Here is a 15722-nt window from a genome sequence, read left to right as displayed (position 1 = left end):
TATTTTGAGTGATTGCGAGCAATGTGCTGCTGCTGCTTGACTAAGTAAACAAAGACAAAACTACATTAGCATATTTACAGATGAAACTGACCTGCACCTGAAACCCTGAACAGAAGTGTCGCTTCTCTGCTCCAGCTGTGCGCTTACACAGTTCACTCCGGTCTCTCTCTCTCGCATTGATTACTCAGAGTCTGATCCAAACCGCTCGGCGGAGGCGCGGAGAGCGCGCGAGCCCAACCATTGCCAGTCACGACTAACCGATTCATGATTTATTAGAGATTTAATTATCGAATGGCGGATTCGGAAATAATCGCTTTAGTATATTCGGCCTGCAATTATACAATAACAATATTAAAGTAGAAGTCCAAATCGTCTGCCAGGCCACCGGGAATAGTCCCGGTTCTCTCGATGTCCAGTCAGCGCCTGATTTCCACAGACACGCAGAACGTGCAGGATTCATATTCAGTCTTTTTGCGGCTTAATATTCACAGACATCAGTCCATATCGGGTTTTGATTCAAGTGTACTGACCTACTTTTGATTTATTCGTCCAAAATGTGGCATATTGCGTCCGCGTTATAGGCTGAATTCCATTTTTATGACTGGATTCTACTAATGTGTTTTCCGCATCTCGGATATTATGGGTCATATGTCTTAGTGCAATTTGGGAAAGAAATAAGCTGTATGTGGATGTTTGTAAATATTCAAATGTAATCCTCTTTGTAATCGTTACAATTTTCATAAGTAACTGTAATTTAATTACTCATTTTTTCTTAGTAACTGTAACTGATTACTGTTACATTTATTTTGTAATTAAACTACGTAACGCCGTTACATGTAACTAGTTACTCCCCAACACTGATTACCTAATACACTATTAAGTTATAAGCGCATGCGTCGCTTTTACCGCTGTTTCCACTCCGCTCGGTATAAATTCAAATACAGTGATCAACACTTAATATACTCTCCTGGCTTCAGACTCTAAGTACTAAAACAATACTGCCAGAATCAGATGACTCAGATGAACAACATAGTTTCAGCATACACTGTGTTGTTATTTCTTTCTTTTATTTTTTGGAACCAAATATGAGTGTACTAGATTGCTTTTTCAAATCTGTTGTTTAAAAATGCCAAATAATGTTTAATGTAAAACACTGTACAGTAATATATACTAGTGGTTCTCAAACAGGGGGCCTCAGGATGACTTAAAATGTTTTTTTAATTACATTTTTTTATTGTAAAATAATAAAACTTATTTTAAATGCTTAAAAAAACAAGGTGAATATTGTGTTGTACAGGAGGCTGATAACCACTGATATAAACCAGCACTGTATGACATAAGCAAATCATAATCTAATATTTCTCTCTGAACTCTCACTAAATCCTGCAAGCATCGGATAGTTTTCTTCAACCAGGATTTTAGCAACCAAGAAGACCCTAAGACACAAAAATGACAAGAGCATTATGTGAAATCTACACTGCCCTCTGGTGCCACGACAGTGTAATTTCAATATTGACCAGATGACTGGATGACAAAAACACAAGTTTATGTCGATGGATTGGCTCATCAGTAATAATATAAGATATGTGCATTGCTGTTTGTGTCATAAGTATCACATGTGTTTGTGTGTAGGGATCTGGAGCAGTATGTGGACACACTGCGGACTGACTCCAGCCCTGCTGTGTCTCAGAGAGCCGTGACGCTGAAGGAGGTAGAGGAGGGAGCTGTCAGTCTGAGGAAGGTGGGCGAGAACCTGGCTGGACTGAAAGGTACAACAACATACATACCTCAGACAAACTAGGAAGGAAAATCCTCCTACGTAACTCTCGGTTGTGTTTCATGACGACAGACATGCGTAAACAGGTTAAATGTCAGACGGTTTTGTAGCAAAACATAATTTTCTTTCCCGCAGGGGAGTTTCCAGGTCTTCAATCCCATATGCGGGCGGTGCTCAGGGTGGAGGTGGAGGCTGTTAAGTTCCTCAAAGAAGAGCCGCACAAGCTTGACAGCATGCTGAAGAGAGTCCGAACGCTCACGGACACACTCAGCAACCTTCGCAGGTACAAACAGAGAGAGAGAAAGAGACTGAGACAGACATTTCAATTGCGAATATAATAAGATTGTGATTAATAAAAAACTTTATGACAAACTTTATGGATCTATACATCTTCTGATTCCAGCCACGTATCTGAGCAGCCAGAGCATTATGGAAATGAATATGCAGTTTCTGTTCTCCATCTTTCATTCATATTGTAATCATGTCTGAGCAGAGGCTCTGTATATGTTTAGGCAGTTGAGAGATCTGGAGCATCTGCTACTAGTCACTTCCCTTCTCCTCCGTGTCAGACCTGATCAGACTCAAGCCGGTTGCCGTTCTCTGTGAATGTGCGAATGCAATGAATATTACCAGCACTCTGGAAAAGAGAGTTTTGTTTCTGAAGCTACTTCGTGTTTCTGCTCTGCTAGCAGCACCAAATGTAATAGCAAAACTAAACAGATTTTTACACATTCTAATGAAAATGTATGTGAAATAGGTGGTTGCTAGTATGATTCGGGTGGTTTCTAATTGGTTACTTATTGGACCCAACTCAAAAGTTGTTTCCTCCAAGTCTAGATATGGCTCAGGTTTCTTCTTCTGTGGTAGTCACTAGTATTGAAATGTCCATCTTGTTATCTGCCAGTCAGGCGATAACCCCAAGTTAAAATGAAATTACACTGACTTATTTCCTCTCTTTTTCTGTTTTTTACTTAAATTTAATTACATTATATTTTATATAACTTCCACACTGCAGCTTTTACACCTTAAAAATATTTTTGGAGATGATAACAATAAGCTCATGATTTTAGATTTTACTGTATTGTGAATGTTTTCATTATTGATTTCTATTTGATTTCTCACTTATTCTTCAGGTCTGCTACAGATAGCCTGCTGAAGCCCTTTGACCCTGTTTCCTCAACACCTGCCTCAGAAAAACCAGAATCAGTTGTGGTTCAGTCCCTCGAGACCGCCTCCGTTGCACCTCAGAGCTCCACAGTGAGGTCAGAGGTTATGAAGTCAAACCCTGTGGTGATCCACCATGCCCAGGCCTCTCCGGTAGCTTCACAACAATCCCAGCAATCAACAGCACCCTCACCCATTCTCCCTGCCACACAAAGACAACAGTCTAGCCCTTCACCCACCAAACAGCTCAAAAAACCCTCACTCGAGCAGACACTAATACCAAATAACAGCAGTAATGGAGTCTCTTCTAATGGCATTCATGGCAAAGGTCCTTCTCCAAACTTAATTGAGGAGATCCAATCAAGCCGCAGCAAGAACAAGAACAGAGCTGTGTCAATAGAGGTTAGTATTATGCATGTTAAACCAAATGAGTCAGGTGAAATTATCCATTTCATTATTTAGTTAACTCGTTTGATTGGTATCATCAGGCTGCAGAGAAAGAATGGGAGGAGAAGAGGCAGAACATGGGTCATTATGATGGGCAGGAGTTCGAACGGATGCTCCAGGAAGCAGAAGCCAACATGCTGAGAGGAATACCAAACCTTGAGGTGCCCAGCGAACCTGAGGGCTCCCCCGCAGTGGTTCCTGCCTCCCTGCAGGAGGTGGTAGATAAAAATGAGCTCACAGCAGCACCAGCAGAACAGGGTAAGAGACTGAAAGACACACCAGAGCACTTGAGACTACTATTTGGCGATGTTTATACATAATTTTGTTTCTGCAGATGACAATCAGTCAAATTCTGAGAAACCTGCTAAGACTGCTCCAGAGAAACCTCTGGAGAAACCAGTTAAGTCAGCTTTGGAGAGACCTATTAAACCCAACCTCTCCATCAAATCCAGCCTGGAGCGACAAAGTAAGACTCAGGAAAAAGTTGTTAAGCTTCAGACCACAGAGAAAGCCAACAAGTCTCCTCCTCCACCCCCACCTCGACGAAACTACACCACCAATACTGGAATGACCACCACCCGATCTGGAGAGGTCATTTACACCAGCAGAAAGGAGTCTGTAATGGTATAAATCCAGATTTATATATATATATATATATATATATATATATATATATATATATATATATATATATATATATATATATATATATATATATATATATATATATATATTTAATATATTTAATACATATATATATATATATATATATATATATATATATATATATATATATATATATATATATATTTTAAAATAAATAAAAATACATTTAAAATAAAACAATACATTTAAAATATAAATATAAATAAACATATATAACTTATCTCTTAGGAGGGTGAAGAGGAGTCCAACGGTACAGCATCTAAGCCAGAACCAAAATCCTCTCCAGAGGTGAAGCCCAAACCCATAACTCCTCCACCCATCGCTGCCTCTGCTATCACTGAGGAAGAGGATGAGGGAGACAAGATTATGGCAGAGCTACAGGTGAGATACACATATAAACTCAAACATACTTACTGTACACGTGCACACTAATACAGACCTGAAGCAAGCATAACTTCATGTTCCTAATGAGTATAAATGTTTATACATGCACATGCTCACTTACTTTCACTAACTTTGGTGTTATGATGTTTAAACGTATTGAGTGTGAAATTGCTTTGATCTGGGTGTTAAGATGCTTTGGGTGTGCCCTGTGGCTCATTCGGTGGCAGTTTCATTTCCCTTGCTGTAGATTAGCTTCTTGTCTCACATTTCTATAAATTCACTACATAGTTCTCATAAATTATTTAAAAAAGAAAACCAAACATCCTTTTAAAATAATACACAAACAAACAAAAATAATACATACATGCTTATTAGGACAGAAAGTGTAATGTAATCAAAATATATGTAAAAAGAATTGCATATAAATCAAAAATTAGAATACTAATATAGATAGATAGATAGATAGATTTAATTTTAATGACAATAAAATGCATATAGGCAGATAACCTAACCTGATTTGATTAAACTAATTGTAGATAATTTCTATTACATTGTACAGTAATCTTGAACAGGTTTGCCCAATTCACTATGGGCAAATTCTAATATTTTACCCCTTTCCTCACAAATTCTTCTCTTCAGGTTTTCCAGAAGTGCTCTTTTAAGGAGGTAGGGCTCAAGGGTTTGGTAGAGCCACAGATCAGAGAGCTAAGACCTGGGGTCTTACTGCCCCATAAAAATAAGAAGGTAAAGGATATGATGTCCTTTAGTAGACCCTCCAACTGCCTGCCTGTGTCAGCCGCTTGTCCCTGATGGCTGTTCTTTGCGATGCTTGTATGGCTTTCTTTCCCTTTGCTAACTTCCTCTGTACACTTTTGTGATTGGTGTCTTAAACCAGAAATGATCTCACTGTTCTTTAAGTTGAAATTCTGTTCCTTTCCTTTTCATTCTGCTGAACTCATGACCTGTGCTGATTGTAGTGATGTAGTGTGAGCTAAAAGGGGAAACAGATATGATCTGAGTCATCCAATCAATAAACTAGATTTTTGACACTCTGCTGTCAAAGGGTGTTGTGTGTGTGTGTGTGTTTTCTTTTTTATATTTAGCATTTTAATTAAAAAAGTGTGATCTCAGTTGGAGACAATTCAGTTCCCGAAGCTTACCTGAGGTTACATTTATGCTTTACAATGTACATTTACAGGTTGAGTTGGCTAACTGGGCGTAGCATAATCAAATTGTCCTGGGCAAAAATTACGAGAAATTATCAGGACCTAATTTAACATGCACATCAAATTTTTTCTTCAAAAAGGGCCAGTGTCTAAATCATATGTATCAATAGAATGCAACTTAGAACTGGTTTGTTATTGAGGATTTTAGAAGACACTTTCAGCTTGCAGTATGGAGTTCAGAATTTGTTCTTTGATCTTCTCACTTTGCTGCATGCCTGCTACTGTATAAGCCTCCTTACTTATTTAATGGGTTTTCAATCTCACTTTCTCTCTTTACCTTCATTTCACAGTATTTTCTCACTGTCAAAAGTTTTACAGTGTAATACAGAATTTACAGGTGAAATATAACCTATAAGAACCCCTTGTATGCTCAAAATTGTATTCAAAATGGAAAAAATGGTAAATGCAATACAAATTTAAAATGACGTTTTCATTGTTCGTTTCCCTTTTCTTGTGTATAATTTTGAGCTGTTTTCTAAGATTTGTTCACAAATTCCTTACTGTAGGTCTAGCTCCAGATTATAGTTTTAATCCCATGAAGTTGGTTTTTTATTTTTAATCCCATACATTGCATATTTTAAAACATGATTATTACTGTAGAGAAGAGAAATAGTCTTTATGTAAAGCCGTAACATATTATTGGCATCATTAAAGTTTTTTTTTTTTATATATAAATGGTAGAATATAAGATCCAAGAATGTGTTGCATCAAAAGCTGCTTATATGTTTTCAGTGGTCGTAGAGTAGTTTATAGACTGCGATTTGTTTCTTTGTGAAGTGATGTTTTTCCCCACAAACCACAGAATACTGAAAACCAAGACGACAAGAACCCTGACACAGATGAGAATGCCAACAATACTATTCGTCAGAGTCCTGGGGTGAGCTGCAGTGTTTATTATCACAGTTATTATAAACTTATTATAAACCCATATAATAGTTTGAGTCTTAGTGGTGACTGGTCATTTAATAGTAAAAACCCATCACTAAAATAGTTATGTAATAGTGTTCTGTGAATCCCCATAAAGACTCAGTAATGGCCAAGTCAGTTGTAGAATATGATTAATACCAGGTAGAATAACTAACAAATTTATATTTGGCTCATGAAACTATACCTAATTGAAATTTCTTTTTTTCTTCTTTGACCTTTGACCTTTTAAGGTCATCTACTATGTCACAGCTCAGATCTCCAAAGGAACTCCATCAGCCTCAGAGGAATCAACAGAACATAGAGACACATCACAATCTCCCCCATCACAGGTGTCACATGTCAATGCTTCTGACCAATGCCAAAGCCAGCTGCAGGTATCCACTAACAAATTTGGCCCCCTCAAATGTAGGGGCCCAGCCAGCTCTTCTATCACTCTACAACAACAAAATCAGCTGTCTCGTTCAGCCTCGTTGAAGTCAAATCCAGCCTCTCCATTGGAAGAAGTTCCAGCTAGCCCAACCCAAGGGAAAGTTCATGTGGTTAAGGCTGCTCAAGTGCAGGTTAGCACAGAGGAGAGGGTAGAGTCTCCAACAGCAATTTGCTCACCAGTCTCTTTTGAAAACACTGCACCAATTCTTTCTAAAGCAATCCCTGTTGGGACAGATTTAGCAAATCAGAAACTTATATTTGGTTCATCCAAGGTGAAAGAAAATAAATTTGAGGAAATAGAGGAAAATAATGAGGCCTCTCTCAGTCCCGATCTGTCAGGAGAAGAGCCACCTCCGCCTCCTCCTGATAACTTTGCCTTTATGATCACTAACACCAAGGTACAAGCCCTTTCCACTGGAGAATACCATCAGCTAGTCAATGCCAAAAAAGGTAGTGTGCAGACAGTAACTTTTGGCAGCAAACGACCAAATGCTTCTGGAAATGGCATGGCATCAGGAGGTGATGCCAGTACTAATGGTCCCACTGGTGCAGACAACACCAGTAAAAAGCCAGTCATCATCATCTTTGACGAGCCCATGGATATCAGCTCAGCTTATAAACGTCTCTCTACTATCTTTGAATGTGAGGAGGAGCTAGAGAGGATGCTTGCAAAAGAAAGAATAGATGAGGAGAGTGAGGAAACTGAGGAAGAAGAATGGACTAAGGGAGTGCAGGTCAAACAGAATGGAGTAGGTAGGGATTCTGGAAAAAGTACTGGTTCAAATTCTCCTGCAGATATCACAGATAGTCAAGTCAGGAACTCTTCCTCATCTTCATCTTTATCAGAGGGAGGGGCATTAGTAGATGTTACTGGTGATGCAAAGCAAGATGGAAAGAAGAAGTTCAAATTTAAGTTCCCCAAGAAACAGCTAGCAGCATTATCACAAGCCATTCGAGCTGGAAGTAAAACAGGCAAAAAGACTTTGCAGGTTGTCGTCTATGAGGATGAGGAAGAATCAGATGGGACTGTCAAACAACACAAAGAGACCAAGAGGTTTGAAATTGCTTGCTCCAAAACAGAGTCTTTAAAATCAAATCAGCAGGAGCCTAATGGGCGAACTAACGAAATTCGTAAGAATACCTACAAAACCCTCGACAGTCTAGAGCAAACCATAAAGCAGCTAGAGAACACCATTTGCGAAATGGGACCGAAGTCTACGGAAGAGCCTGAAATATTGGTGAACCCTGGAACTCAGGACAACAAGACTGAAGAGAGTCCAGGGCACTCAGAGAAAATACTTTCTCCCAAAACATTGGTCCCCAGGTCGACTTTAGCCAGTAAAGGTCCTGGTCTACGAAAGAAGACAAAACCACAGCTCCTTCCTCGGCCTGCCGTCATACCAACTACTGGGGTCTCAGTCACATCAGTTCCTACCCAGCAGGTCTCTCTCTAGCTCCTACTACCTTAGCAAAGACTATGGGTCTGTCCCTCTACTCTTGCTCACAACAGTTCCAACCTATCCAGTGACTTCTGAAGATCCTAAGCCTTTCCTGCAGTGGAGGCTACCAACTCTGGGATCTGAAATTTTTAACACCTCCACATATTTTAATAAATATGGTGTGTTTATTTCTGGAGTGGTGTATCATAGATAGACCTTTGTGTGTTCACTGATGGTGCTCTAATCTTGGGTTAAGGCAGCCAACAACTTTCACCGCCTTAGAACCACAGTCTCACACTGTTTCTGGATCCTTTTTGTGGGTTCTAAGGCAGTCCTTAAAGAAATTTGTTGGTGTTCTGGGCTGGTTTGCATGCTTCCTTATTTCTCTTTCTGGTATACAAACTCTACAGTGTCATGGTGATACCAAACAGATGTGTTGTGCAAGCTTTGTCTTGCTGTGATTTAGCTTATAAACCACCTCAAATATGGCTCTCGTTTTGTTCCTATCTTTTTATTCCTTTTCTCTTCTGTTTGATTTAAATCCTTTTTGCAGAATGCCAGCGTGGTCTCACCTACTAGTCGGATGCCGGTGCCTGTTTCTGCCAAGGCGCGGCAGCAACCGGGCACCTCAGAGAAAGAGAGGGCAACAAAACCGCAAAAGCTACAGGACTCTCAGAGGCAGTTCCGCCAGGTAGTCTTATCATAGGACCACATGTCCAGTTAGAAAGACACACACACCTTTGCATAGACTGTATGCTCGAGAGGAAACTCAGTTCTTGCACGGCTTTTATTGAGAGGTGAAAAAGAACTAACAAAAAACCTGATGAGACCGAACAAACTGTTCTTAAAGGCATAGTGCCGAACGCTATCTTTGAACTGTTGACGTTTTTTCCTGCTACATGTTTTTCGAATGGCTGTGACCGAAGGCGACTGACTGTTATTTCATAATACCATCAAATGCTTCTGCATGTTTGCTTTGCTTGTGGCTTTGGTGCTGTTAAAGACCAACTAATTTACAAAAGTGAAAGAAAGAAATATAAGCACCACAACCACTGCTTACTTACATTATTGGAGGCTTAGACTAGGGTCTCTTTAACTAAAATACCACTGACATCTAACCCCTACACACTCCAATGCCTGTGACACTTCAACTTCAGGATGCTTCTCTGTTTAACCCATTTTTGGACCCTTTCCCTGTATACCCCTCGGAGGAATTTCCAAACCCTGACCTCAATGCCCAGGGTCCACAAATCCACTTAAATCCCCATTATCCTGTGGATGCCTTTCCAAATTGTACCTCCTTTGTTACTCCTGGAGACTCCTTTGGTTATAAATACTGGTTGGTTGCACTCTGCGCAATACTCACTCAAAACTTATAATCCTACTGTCCCTCACCTTCACTCTCCTTTCCTTCTTACAATCTATTTAAAGTAATTTTTTCTATATTCTCACACTCAAGACAGATTTGTTGTTGTGTAACAGATGTTTGTGTGTGTGCCTTATTATTTTCACCTATATATGTAGTTTCTGTGTCCTTGATAATCTATCATGATCAACTGTAGATCCCAGTAGTATGATTTGAAACATACTTAGAAATTTTGCGTACTTTAATCATCAGTTCCCTTTGTTGACAATCAGTGTGTTTTGGCATCTTTGTTTGCAGGCTAATGGAAGTGCTAAGAGATCTGGAGGAGATCCCAAATCATCTTCTCCTACCGTGCCTGCTTCTAAAATTCCTGCTTTTTCCTCTAGTACGGGAAAAGGCTTGTCTCAGTCTGATTCTACTAATATTGTTCATTCTTCTCCTTTGTCTTCCTCCGTTCCCACTAGCAAATCTTCAATCCCTCCTCCTCGATCCAGTTCCACCCCCTCCTCTCATATCCCCTCCCTTTCTAATGGTTCTTTAAAACTTGCCCCTCCCACTCACAGCACTAAAGGCCTCTCTATTCCCATGCAGACACAAAACGGTCGACCTTCCTCCTCTTCTTCCTCTACCTGTTCCCACTCCCCTTTGTCCCCGACTATGTTGAGTCAGAGTGCGAAGAGTATCCGTACCATTCACACACCCAGCTTCACCAGCTACAGTCGGCCACACAACGGAAATGCCGGTAAATCAGCTATTCCCACGGTAACTCTCGCTAAGGATGCTGCATAGAATACTTCGCTGCTTCGCAACCATTTATGTATCTCTTAATGAGGTGGAGTCACTCCCGATTTTACTTTGAGTCATTTTTAAGTTAAGATTTTATTTGTTTAAACCGATAATGCTGTTCTATCAGAGTGAACTTTGTTTTGGCATGACTTTGGTTCTTGCATGTTATTATTTTATCTGTTAAAGTGAAAGGCCATCATCCATTAATCAGTGTTTTACACTTGAATCTCTGCAAATCATAAACGTATAAAAAGATAAACTGTTTTATTTTAAAAACAAAAGAAAATGATGTAATTGCAGAGAGCAGGCTCTTGATCAAGGATTTTACAGAGCTCTTCATTTGAAAATAATATTTATTTTTCATACAAGTTGAGAGACTGAAAAGTATTCAAGTCAGTGGTTAAAGTATGTAAACAATTTTTTGGTTATTAGTACCCTCTAAATGATTGTATATGTTTTTTTATAAGTTGACAGACGTTGGTTGTAACCATAATAAGTGAAAAAGTACTGTAAGTATATTAACCATTAATACAATTTGACAAACATTGTGTATGTTTTTTTTTTCTTTTCTCTCATGCACTGCCAATGTCTTTAAGATTTATCATTATAAATCAACAAGAGTTTTGCAATTAACTGTTGTCTGTCTTTTCAGTAGTTGTGCCTATTTACCAAAGTTTGTATTTCACATCTTTACAACTGACTATATATACTGTGTTAGACACTTTGTTCATTTAGGATAGGTTATGTCCGGCTTAACCTAGCTATATCACAGTTCCTTGATTTACTCATGCAGTTTATGGCTCTTAAATGAATGAGTAGCCTATTGATGTCTAAATGTAAACTAAAATTGTAGTGATTGATATGATTGCTTTCTACTTCACATGTACATACTGTAACATCTCTATTTCAGAGACTGTCTTTAGTTTTGTTAACATATTGTACCAAAGTTTATTTCTATGCATGCCTATACAAAATTGTAGAGAGAGAGAATGTTATAGAAAAAATCATGCTTGCACAGACAGATTTTGTAAATAAATATGTTTTCTTGGGTTTTGTATAGCTTTAATTGCAGAAGCAATCTGTGCAAAAAAATGTGTAGGTATTAAAGTAGTAAAGTTCTGCATGCTTGTTGTTCACATGGCCTCTCGGCTATGGTTTCTCCACTGCAACACTGCAAGTCCTTCTATTAAACATTTTGGCAGATAGTTCAGCTGACTTGTGGTTTTTTATCCTATATAATTTTCTTTTACACTTGCATGGTAATGACATTCAGTACACATGTTGTGTGAACTCCCTGCTGGTCAAAAAATGCCTTTACTGAATGTATGAAATGTATGTAAAAAAAAAAATGTAAAAAAAAATTTCATGCTTCAAATTTGTGTTTCATGCTTCCATTTGTGTTCATGTATATTTTCAGTGACATTAATATTATATAAAAATTATAGTAATAATACCAAATACACATACAGTGGATATCAAAGTTAAAGAACATTTTTTAAATATATATATAATGTAAACTTCATCATTCAAAATTTAAAGTAATTTTAGTTGTGGCTATACCATGCTAGTAGAAAAGTGTTTTTCAAAATAACCAAGGCACTTCATCAAAAACCCCTGGAAAGCACAGTGACCAAAATTAGATCAATTAATGTAGCACGGAGAAAGATGATTACAATTTCTGACTTACAACAGTCAACAATGACTAGTAAGTGTACAGGCCCACGCTTTGAATGATTTCAGTATATCTGCAGCCACAGGACATCCATCACTAGTCTCACAATGAGAATTGTTATGAAGATGAAATCATCGCATGTATAGTTTCATGTACAGTAGGTAAAGAGACCAGTAGAGGGAGATGTGTGTTAATGGGGATGTTGTAGCAGGGGTGATTCATTTTGTGTGATGCCTCCTACGTGTCGTGAAGTCAAAGCATATGACTAAAAGAGGAAACCGATGCGCAAACACAAAATTAATTTGGTCTATAGCCAAAGGAGGCATTTATTATCAAGTCAATGTGCTGGCTGCTGGGGAAGATTTATAACCTACTTGTAAGTACTCAAATAATAAGAGCAATACTAATTAATAATGATATTAATATTATTGGCCTTTTTTTAAGGAAAATGCTTTCTTGGTGACTTTTAAAATGTTGCTTTTATTTTATTTATTTATTTTTACAGTAATTTTACTATTTACCTTGGTAAACTGAATGTTGTTTGACTTAAAAGTTTTTAATGCTAATATTTTTTGAAATATATACTTTACCAAATGCCTAGTGCGCAGAACTGTACGCAAATGGTAGCTACTAAAGAATGTAAAACTACAATTTGGATTAGTTAAACATTTTTGTAAAATGTCCACTCTGCATTCTGTGAATGTATTGCTCCACTGACTCTACTGTTACATAACAATAACACAGAATACAGTCATTTCCAAACTTCATTTATACATTATCAGATATAAACTAGATATAATATCTGATACTTATTCTGTCTCATAGTAAAGATCTGCGCTCGAATCACTCGATGGAGGGGATTTACCTCAGCTCTCACTTGGAGAACATCCTGCTCACAACCTTCTACATTGTCATCTTCATCTTCTCAGTCCCGAGTAATGCACTGGCACTTTGGGTGTTCTGCCACCGCAACACCAACAACACCCCTTCCAAGGAGTTTCTGAAGCACCTGGCTACAGCGGACATGTCTTACATCTTGGTGCTCCCCATGCGAGTGATCTACCACATGTCAGACAGTCACTGGCCTCTTGGGGAAGGGGTCTGTCGCGTGGTTGGTTTCCTGTTCTTCGTCAACCTCTATTGCAGCATGTACTTCATGGCTTGTATCAGTGTAGACCGTCTTTTGGCTTGTGTTGTGCCACACAAAACTCAAAATCTGAGAAATACCAGGAATGCCAAAGTGGTCTCTGCAGTGCTGTGGGTCTTGGTGACTATTTCCATGTTGCCTATCCTGTTCTCTAAAAGAGAAGTGACTAGACGAATACAGAATGTAACAGTGTGTGAGAAGCTGTACATAGAGAAGTCCTCCAATCCCACCGGTGCGTTGGTGTCCACTGCTATTGCATTTGTGATACCTCTGGTCATCCTGAGCATTTCTTATATTCTCATATTTGCCAAAGTAAAACAGATGACTTTTAAAGAAAGAACGCCTTCTCAGCGTAAGGCAATGAGAATGATCGTTCTAACCGTGGTTAACTTCTTGATTGCATTTGTGCCCTATCATATCCAAAGATTTGTATTTATCCTACAGCATGACAACATGTCAAGGTCAGATTCCGAAAGACAAATGTTGCATTTAGGAAATCGCATCACCTCAGCTTTAACATGTGTAAGTGGTGTATTGGATCCTGTCATGTACTTCTTTTTGGCTAGAAATTACCGAGAGACCCTGCTGCAGCTTTGTGGCAGAAATCACAAAGATGAGCAATCCACCACATGATCAGACAAGAAATTCAACGACGACATCTCAGCTGTTAACTGCCAGACATACTGAAACTAAGTGTATTATAAGGTTTAGTGTGAAAGCAGATGTGGGGTATAGCTGAATTCATACGGATTCATTCAGCAGGAACCATGATGTGCAATTTGATTTCTTCTATTGACTAGTGTCTGTGTTTATTTTACTTTTTTTTTATTCTGTCGACATTTACCAAATAATTTATCATAGGCCTTTTATATATATCTATATCTATATCTATATATTTTTTTTTTGTAAATACTGACAGTTGTTCAGAATATGACTAATAAAATATTCTTTCAAAATCTCAAATCTTTTAAGGTCCTATACACACCAGAACTTTTAAATATAGTTATTTATTCAATTAAGGTTAGCCTAATGTTAACCACAGAACTTATTAAGGTATAAACTGCTATTTATATAGTAGGCTAAATTACACAGACATCCCATGGCCAACAAACTGACTTGCTTAGGAAAACTCCTTATCAATTTTTGGTCACAATGGTATTTTAAAACATCAAGTAAGGTTAATGTTAATCACAGACCATGCCCTTAGCCAGCTATAAGGTCACGAGGTTCGAACCTCTGTAAATATTTAATGTTTCAAAATAACATTTGTTCTCTAAATGATTAATCTGACATTTAAAGCTCCTCATATGAGTGTCTGTATGTATAATTAAGTTTAGCGCCTGTGGTATGAATAAGCAGTGTAATGCAAGCACGCTGGTTGAGTGAACGAGCCGAGGATTGAGAGAGTGAGGGCGCGGGATCTTGTTTCCAGATCCAGTTATTTTAATCACCCCTGGACGTATCTTTTCTACCCAATTTGACACTTTAGAAAGTTAATAGAGCGGGAAGTTGCGGTTTAGGGTTAGCGATATCTTTATATTATCTTATAAAATATAAAATACAAAATATTTTAACTCATTTCGTTTTTTTTTTCCGTTTTTAGATAGCAATATCAGGCAACACTGCCAAAACGTAAACTGATAGTAATATCAAAGGAGCCCACAGACTTTTGTTGCTGACGGGATAACACATTCGAAAAGACCATAGGAAAAGACAAATGCCAAAAAAAATTAAAAAAAACAAATGCAAAAAAAAAAAAACTAACAAACAAACACACACACACACACACACACACACACACACACACACACACACACACACACATGATACGTTATCAACGTTATCAAAACAGCAGCATATAATACTAGTGCTGAGATCTGTCGAACAAGTCTATGCTATTTCAAAAAAAGAAAAAAAAAAGAAATTAATATTGTATTTCTATTTCACATTGTAACGTTAGTAAAATTTTCACAAAATCATGCCAACAACATTCATAAGGGCACTAGACAAAGCGTCATTTATACAGCAATGGTTCTTAATGAAAACTATAACAATAGGCCCATGTATTGCTGAATTAATTATAAACAATATATGATGTACCCAAAACCTAAAGCAATGGTGCAATGTGATATATTTTAACAATGCTCATTCCTCCGAAACAGAGAATACATCTTTCACAAACATCTACATATCTGTCTCTTTTAAAGTGTTTAGTGTAATTAGTAATTGTGCTATACAACACAAACAACTCATTATGAGTTGTATGTGGGGTGCAGCACTGACCGTGGGCTA

At 38.1% G+C, this 15722-nt stretch overlaps 2 protein-coding genes across 12 annotated transcripts in view; both read left to right on the top strand.

Moving 5' to 3' along the window:
* si:ch211-285f17.1 (sickle tail protein homolog) overlaps positions 1-11816 on the top strand; it is a 137431-nt gene extending 125615 nt beyond the window's left edge. For 7 of the 11 annotated variants that reach the window (XM_059524443.1, XM_059524439.1, XM_059524441.1 and 4 more), the window contains 11 exons: positions 1633-1769; positions 1913-2060; positions 2911-3343; positions 3430-3646; positions 3723-4012; positions 4283-4435; positions 5078-5182; positions 6467-6541; positions 6822-8462; positions 9013-9150; positions 10123-11816. In XM_059524443.1, the coding sequence (XP_059380426.1) occupies positions 1633-1769; positions 1913-2060; positions 2911-3343; positions 3430-3646; positions 3723-4012; positions 4283-4435; positions 5078-5182; positions 6467-6541; positions 6822-8462; positions 9013-9150; positions 10123-10614 (3829 nt within the window). In that variant the 3' untranslated portion in view covers positions 10615-11816. The remainder of the gene's footprint in view (positions 1-1632; positions 1770-1912; positions 2061-2910; positions 3344-3429; positions 3647-3722; positions 4013-4282; positions 4436-5077; positions 5183-6466; positions 6542-6821; positions 8463-9012; positions 9151-10122) is intronic. The other 4 variants (XM_059524448.1, XM_059524450.1, XM_059524447.1 and 1 more) reach the window with 3 other exon arrangements.
* Positions 11817-12608: 792 nt separating this feature from the next.
* On the top strand, positions 12609-14251 carry LOC132115694 (uracil nucleotide/cysteinyl leukotriene receptor-like). Its single transcript, XM_059524104.1, has 2 exons — positions 12609-12663; positions 13114-14251. Exons 1-2 carry the CDS (start codon positions 12624-12626, stop codon positions 14061-14063), a joined length of 990 nt encoding a protein of 329 aa, XP_059380087.1. The 5' UTR covers positions 12609-12623; the 3' UTR covers positions 14064-14251.
* The last annotated feature ends 1471 nt before the right edge of the window (positions 14252-15722 follow it).

The sequence above is a fragment of the Carassius carassius genome, chromosome 35, assembly GCF_963082965.1.
Source record: "Carassius carassius chromosome 35, fCarCar2.1, whole genome shotgun sequence".
Lineage (NCBI taxonomy): Eukaryota > Metazoa > Chordata > Actinopteri > Cypriniformes > Cyprinidae > Carassius > Carassius carassius.
The sequence above is the reverse complement of the archived record's forward strand: the minus strand, read 5'-3'. Positions and strand labels throughout refer to the sequence as shown.

What these genes read in the sequence shown, in the direction of transcription:
- LOC132115694 (XM_059524104.1), top strand. Translation starts at nt 12,624, where the DNA reads ATGTGCTGGCTGCTGGGGAAGATTTATAACCTACTTGTAA. An exon ending in GATTTATAACCTACTTGTAA is followed by an intron (nt 12,664 to 13,113) that starts GTACTCAAATAA and finishes CTCATAGTAAAG; the next exon opens with ATCTGCGCTCGAATCACTCG.